The sequence below is a fragment of the Netta rufina genome (genome assembly GCF_964035555.1).
Source record: "Netta rufina genome assembly, chromosome: 8".
NCBI lineage: Eukaryota > Metazoa > Chordata > Aves > Anseriformes > Anatidae > Netta > Netta rufina.
The window spans coordinates 6,934,560-6,941,622 of record NC_140131.1 but is presented as its reverse complement, the minus strand read 5'-3'; the positions used below and the strand labels follow the sequence as shown (position 1 = coordinate 6,941,622).

The 7,063-nt window shown below is 60.0% G+C and overlaps 1 protein-coding gene across 1 annotated transcript; it reads right to left on the bottom strand.

Moving 5' to 3' along the window:
- Positions 1-4,851: 4,851 nt before the first annotated feature.
- On the bottom strand, positions 4,852-6,392 carry LOC311212241 (doublesex- and mab-3-related transcription factor A2-like; the record flags this gene model as incomplete). Its single annotated transcript, XM_084291487.1, is given in 4 exon segments — positions 4,852-5,729; positions 5,871-5,886; positions 5,888-6,335; positions 6,337-6,392. Coding segments are annotated over 4 exon segments (1,398 nt in total).
- Between the last annotated feature and the right edge of the window lie 671 nt (positions 6,393-7,063).

The window sequence follows — 7,063 nt, the reverse complement described above, 5'->3', positions numbered from 1 at the left end:
GAATTCACACCTGGGGTAGAGCCGAACAGGAGCTCACTATCCCATTTGGATAGAGCCAGCCTCAGCCTCTGTTAGTGTTAGACGTGGTTAGCAATCAGCCTGTTGCAGTTTGGACTGTTAGTAATGTCTTCCTGTCTTTAAGCATTTCCATCTCCCTTGACTTACTCGCTTCCACATGAACAATCAATGAGTCACTGTAAAAACACCCATCCCCATTCTACACTGATGGCAAGTTGCTCAGCCAGCATTGTGAGCATGCATGTAATTGAATCTCCTGATCTCCTTTTATCACTATATCAGAAATTAAGAGCTTCTCGTAGTTTCCCTGAAAATGTGAATCCTGCCATGCAGTACCTTCTTACTCTTGTTTAGCCTGTGCAGTGCAAAGGCTCCCTCAGGAAAGGCGCTTTGTAACAGGCTTTGAAGGCAGCCTGAGGAGCTGCCTGGCATGTCCCATGGCAATGGCTGCCCTTCAGCCCAGAGACTGACACAGCACTTTCATTGCGCTCTCATAATACGAGCACCAAAACGTTATTCCAGGGATTCCCAAGCACTTCCACAGCCCTCACTCCTGCACCGAGCTCCCTGTGAGCTTTCATGAGCCCAAGGCCCTGCCAGCCCCCCCTGGTGTGCTGGAATTCACCCCCTGGTTCCTGCGAGCTGTGTGAAGGCCCTGCCTGCCCTCTGCACCCTGCTCCTTTAACCCCCAGCATCACCCCACTCCGGGTAGGGCCTCACACCTGCCTGGGGTCAGCCAGCATCTTCCCCTGCCCTCCAGGCCCTTCCTGGCCATCCCCCCAAGCAATACCTCGCTCTCCCTGCACCCTGCTTCCCCTCAATGGGTCTCCCAAATCCTGAAGGCAAGGCCAGGGCAGGATGCTCAGCTGGCGCTGATGCTCGGATGGTGCCGTGCACAGGGGCTGGTGATGCACGGGGTGCCACAGCTCCAGAGTGTTTCTTCCATTTACTGTTGGATTATGCAGAAACAAGGGGATCTGGCTGAAAAGGGATCGGTTTTAGATGAAAACGCACTTAAAAATCTTTCTTTTTTTCTCCTGAAAACGAAAAGCTTGTTTTAAAAATAAAAAAGGAAAAACGTTGTGCAACTTTAGTTTATTTCGTGTTTCGTGTCTCTTTTTTCTACCTCAAACCCAATATCGCGTTTCCTTCATTTTTCCAATAAAAAGATGAGGGGAGATGAAAGGGGAGGTCTGCAAAGGAACAGCAACGGAGCAGGAATCATTTCTGCAGCAGAGCATTTCTGCCGAAACCCGACTGAATCGGGGAGACCGAGATGGGAACGAACCCGCGGCTCCCCCGGTGCCCCCGGAGCGGCTCCGGCCCCGCCGGGTCCCCGCGCCCCGGCTCCGGGCGCCGCCGCCGCTCCCCGGTGCGAGGCTCCCGGAGGCAGTGGCTGCAGCCTCCTCGCCCTGCGGAGCCGCTCCTCCTCGTTTTTTCCACCTGCTGGCTCACGTCTCGATATAGTGAATACTTCCCCGGTGTCGTCCCGGCACGGGAGGGCTTGCCGCAGTTGCCATGGGGATGCAATGACAGCGCGGGGGGGATGCCCGCTCGGGGAGGGGAGGCAGGGGAAAAGTTTGGGGGACGCCTCGCCCTGCGCCCCGCTGGACCCATGTCGGAACAGGGCGATACCGGAGCTGGCCGTCGGGAGGAAGGGATGCCCCGGAGGGAGAGCGGGGCGAGGGGAGGCCGGTGGGACGGGGAGGGGGCCGCTATCACCCCAGCGGTGCCGAGGCGGGCACGGCAAGCGGCTCTGCTCGCCCAGCGCCCGCACTCCCTTCCCTCTTTGCCTCCTTGCTTCTTTGCATCCTTGCCTCCTTCCCTCCTTGCCTCCTTCCCTCCCCGCGGAGGCAGCGCGGTGCCGCGGGCGCTCCCCAGGCCGGCAGCGGGGCACCGGCAGGCGGGGGAGAGCCGGGAGCAAAAGGCAGGGCCGGAGCCGGAGGGAAGCGACCTCGCCCGGGGGCTCCTTTATCCCCCAGGGCCCCCGCGACAAGCCGGCGAGGCCCACGGGGTGAGGGGAGGCGGCTGGGGGGGTGCCGGAGCCTTCCCGAGCCGGCCTCGGCCTCGGAGGCCGCCTGGCAGCGAGCGGGGCGCGGAGAGGTTCACGTTGGGTGAAGGAATGTGGTTTCGCTACTAAACTGTTAGTCTAATTTGATCTTTATCGTGGCGCGGATTAGTGCTGATTCCCGTCAAGCAGCGGTGCCGTTAATATCGCTGCGGAACGCGGCCGGCTGTGTGCGGCAGCCCCCGGTACAGCCCCGCCGCTGCCCGCGACCAATGGATTAAGATTTAATTAGCAGGGAAGTTTGGGAGCGCTCGCCTGCAGCCTCGCCGCTTTACAAATAATTTATACTCGGTCCCGCGGATTTTTATTCAAGTGACAGCATTTTATTTTACTCTAAAAGGGACCTGAATATTTTATGGCCTGCCAGAGGCTTCTGTGCACGAACCTCTCCGAGGCAGCTTCGAGCCCAGGGGATTTATTTTTTTTTTTTAATCTAGGGGAATTACATCAATAGGGACAATGTATCAGGTTCTCTTCCCCCCTCCTGCTGCTCCCCCCGGTTTAACATCCTAAACTATCCATATGAAAGTTAATCGTCGTGATCCCCACGGTCGGCTGTATAAATCCAAGCTCAAGCCAATCTCCAGGACGCGGCAACAATTCGGATAAATCGTCCTGCCCGGCCAACTACACAAGAATGGCTTTTATAATTAAAAGGGGAGCCGAGTTAAATCAACACCTCCTAAGCCCTTCTCAACAGGGCTAGAATGGGAGAAATGTGGCGACCTGGTTTCTTTAAGTAGCAGCTCTTTGTAGCCCATTCATAATGCTAGATATGGAAACCCATCCTGCACAAAGTCAGCTGCCAAACGAAAAAAGAAAAAAAAAAAAAAAAGAAAAGAAAAAAAAAAAAGGAAAAAAAAAGTTTATTCAGATGCTCAAAGTCCATCTTTTTTTTTTCTTTCTTTCCAGTCTAACATAACCCTGGCACTTTATAACCAAACAGACAACTCCTTTTCCAATTAAAGTGGAATTAGGAAACTCAATCAAATTAGCTCACTATTAAAGCCCTTCTTTATTAAACCGTTTTATTGTAGTAATATTAAGTTTCACCCGCTCTTGGAACACGAGACTCTAAAAAGTTTCCCTTGTGATATTGATTTGGCTGCTCCCGGGGTGGATCGGGGTCAAAAGTATTTACCTAGGTGTAATCTGCAATATTTACTCCCCGAAGAAAATCTGAAAATTGTATCCAGCTTGATCAATCGCGCCGGGGAGCGCAGAAGGGCGTTTCGCTGCCTCCAGCTTTTGGGGCCGGGGCTGGTCGCCAGCCCCCGGCGACACGGAGCTGTCCCCGGCTGCGGGGCGCCCCCGGCAGCTGGCAGCCCGTGTTTACCCGCGTCTGTTTGCAGTGCGAGAGCAAACAGTCCAGCTGTGCCACGGAGCGCTTCGGGGGGATTAGGTTTCCATACCAACCAACTTTAGGAGCCTCCACGGGTTTCGTGCAGCCCCGCACCGCACCCGCTCTGGGTGCGTGAGCATCCTCCGGCCGACCCGAGCGCAGGCACGAAGTGGGATGGGGCCGGGGCAGCGCCAGCCCCACGGCACCCAAGAGCCCCCCCGGATACCGAAAGCAAAGCGGAGAGGTGCTCCCGAAGCAGCGGCCGGGCGCGCCCCCGCCTCCGGCGCGCCCCCGCGCCCTGGGCGGCCGTCAGCTGCGGCCCCGGGGAGCCCCCGCGCCGTTCAGTGCCAGCACACCAGGGGCAGATCTTCTGAAAATGACAGAAAAAAGAAAAAAAGGAAAAAAAAAATCGGCAAGATTTGTAAGGAAAATTTCCCGCTTCAACTTGCATCTCCGGGTTTTATTTTATTATTTTTTTTTTTCTGGCGTGAATAAGATAAAGACCAGAACTGGAAATAAAGTTCTTTAACAATTTCAGTTGATACGGAAATTGGTCCCATTTGTAGGCTTCGCTTTTATTTGCAAATTTTCCGGAGTCTACCTGGTTTCACGATGATAAAAATGTAATAAACATATTTGTACTAGTTTTGTAAACTCCTTCAGATATAGACCGTGCTTGCCAAACCAATCTCCCAAAACACTCTCACCGCCTGATCAAATACCACTTGCCACTTATACCACTGTTGGTTTTTTTTTAATAGAAAATAACATTTATTTCTATGAAATGGAAACACAGAATTACCTGTTAGAAACAGCAAGAAGTTTGCTACATTGGAACGAGAAAGCAATTTTCTTGCAGATCACAAATGAAGGAGGCTTATTAAACCGTCATACACCATTGGCGCCTGGGTCCTACGGACAGTTACAAATATATCTACTTTCCAATGTTATATACAGGTCGTAACATTTCCGGGGGCAGGAGGAGAAGGGCTTTCAATTTGACAATATATTTCATCTATATGCCTGGTAAGTATTACAATGAGCTGTCTAACCTTTAGCTTAACGTTAATACCAAGTTCACCTACGAGTTACATTAATAACTTAGATTTCCATTTTATAACATTATACACTTGCTAGTATACATATATATAAATGTATGGGGGGAGTGTGTGTGTGTGTGTGTGTGCGGTACGTGTGCATGTACCCACCCCGCAGCACACCCAGGGTATATCCATGCTTATGGCCATAAGCAACAAAGAGCGACTCGTGCCTCCCCAACCCAAGCGCACCTTCTGGCCCTCTGAAGGCACCCAGCTCTGCCCAGCTCCCTGCCCACCCCCAAGTGCCACCGAGGGCGGTGGCAGCAACCGCACCCGAGCCCCCTGGCCATGCTGGCACCCCCCACCCCGCCGCCGAGGCCGCGCTATTGCTTCTCGGGGGTGTTGTTGACCATGGGCCCGTAGAGGCCGCCGGAGTAGACCTGCTCCTTGTGCACGGCGGAGCGGTCTCGCATGAGGTCGCTGAAGGCGTAGTCCACGGGCGGCCGAAAGCCGAGCGTGGGCATGAGCCCGGCCGTCGAGTAAGGGGTCATGAAGGCCAGTCCCCGGCTGTGCGCCGAGTAGGCGAGGCGCAGCGGGTTGAGTCCCAGGTGGGTGCCCAGCGGGTAGGCGCTGGCCTCGGCCCCGAAGTGCGTGGCGTTGGGCTGCAGCGGGGAGAAGGCCGAGCGGCTGCCCAGCGTGCCGATGGCGGGGGCCATGGCTCCGGCTATCAAAGGCCGGTGGTGGTGGGCGGCGGCGGCCGGGGCGGGCGGGAGGCCCTGCAGGGCACCATCCCGAGCCCAGCCCTCCTCGGGGCCCTTGTCCGGGCCGCGGTTGTTGAGGATCTGCTCGATGGCCTGCACCACGTCGCCGCCGCAGCCCTGCAGCACCAGCTCCAGCACGCTGCGCTTGTGCGCCGGGAAGACGCGCGTCAGGATGTCGATGGGAGTCCGCTGCCGGCCGCCGGCCGAGGGCGACGGGTCCTGCTCGTCCTTGTCCGCCTCCGAGCCCGAGTCCGAGCCCAGCGGGCTGATGGAGCCCGGGCTCTCCTCGCCCTCCTTCGGGCCCTTGGAGACGGGCGAGCTGAGGAAGGACTCGCCGTCCCCGTTCTCCGAGCCCGAGCCGTGGCGAGCCTCCGGGGAGGAGGTGCCGGGCGCGGCCTCGCCGTCGGGGGACAGGGGCTTCCCGGCCGCCTGCTGCGGGGTCACGGCGCGGCTCGGCAGCAGCGTCTTGGGGAACAGCTCGAACTTCTGCACCTTGGCGTCTGCGGGGCGCGGGGGGGAGAAGGGAGAGAGCCGTCAGCGCGGCCGCCAGCCCCACACGGACACACAGACACAGACGGACACACACAGCCACGCACCCCCCCGTCCGTCGGTCGGTCCGTCCATCCGCCCCACACCCCCACCCTCAGCCCCATCCCCTCGCAGCCTCACCTGAGGCGCCGGCGCCTCCCTCGCCGCCGGCCCCGGCGCAGACGGAGCCGAAGACCTCGTACGCGGGCCGGGGCGGGATGATGCCGTTGGCGGCCGCCAGGGCCAGCCCCTCGGCGGTGCCGTAGAGCAGCTGCAGCTCGCGGGCCTCGTTCTCCTCCTGCGCCTGCTGGCGGCGCAGCGCCACCTGCGCGGCCATGACGCGCTGCCGCTCGGCGATCAGGGTGCACTTGGCGCACATGCAGTCCTTCCAGCGGCAGTACCGCTTGTGGCCCTTCAGCGCCGACACCACGCCGTGGTTGCGGCACCGGGCGCACTTGGGCGTCCGCGGGTACTTCTCGGCCGCCCGCAGCAGCAGCGGCGGAGCCCGCAGCAGGCTCCCGGCCACGCTCACCGGCAGCGTCGCCGCCGCGGCCGCCGCCGCCGCCGCCACTGAGCTGGGGGGCACCGGGGGGGGCCGCGGCGGGCACGCTGGGCAGCTCCGAGCGCAGCTCCATGCCGCCGGCCGCAGGGAAGGGGCGAGCCCGACGGCGGCCCCCGAGGGGCCGGGGGCACCCGCGGAGCGCCCCCGGGGCTCTAGGCGCGGGGGACGGGGGCGCGGGCGGGGGCCCGGGGGGCGGCATGCGAGCCCCCCCCGCCTCTCGCCGCGGCTCCCGGAGCCCCTCCGCGCCCTCCCGCCCCCCCTCCTTTCCTTTCTTTTCCTTCCTTCTTCCTTCCTTCCTCGCTCCCCGCTGCGTCCCCGGGCTCTGGGCGCGCAGCTCAGGCCGCCCCCGCCGCCCCCGCTGCCCGGGCGCACCTGGCGGGGCAGCGCCGAGTCCATGGCGCCGGGCTCGCCGCCGAGCTGTGCCGCCCGCCGGGGGCCGGCGAGCCCCGGTGCCGCCGGGCTCGGCTCCCCGCTCCCCCCCCTTGCGCTGTTATCACCGGTCAGCAGCGTCCCTCCACGGAATCCGGCTCCTCCGGCGGCACGGCCCCTCGCCACGAGGGCAACGATCCAGGAGGGGAAAAAAACAAAAAACAAAAAAAAAAAAGGAAAAGAAAAAAGGAAAAAAAAAAAAAAAAGAAAGAAACCGCCCCGAGCGGCCGCACCGGGACCGCGCTCCCGCAGCGGGCAGAGCCGACGGCGGCACCGGGCAGCGGGACCCGCGGCCGGAGCCGTTCGGGCCGGTTC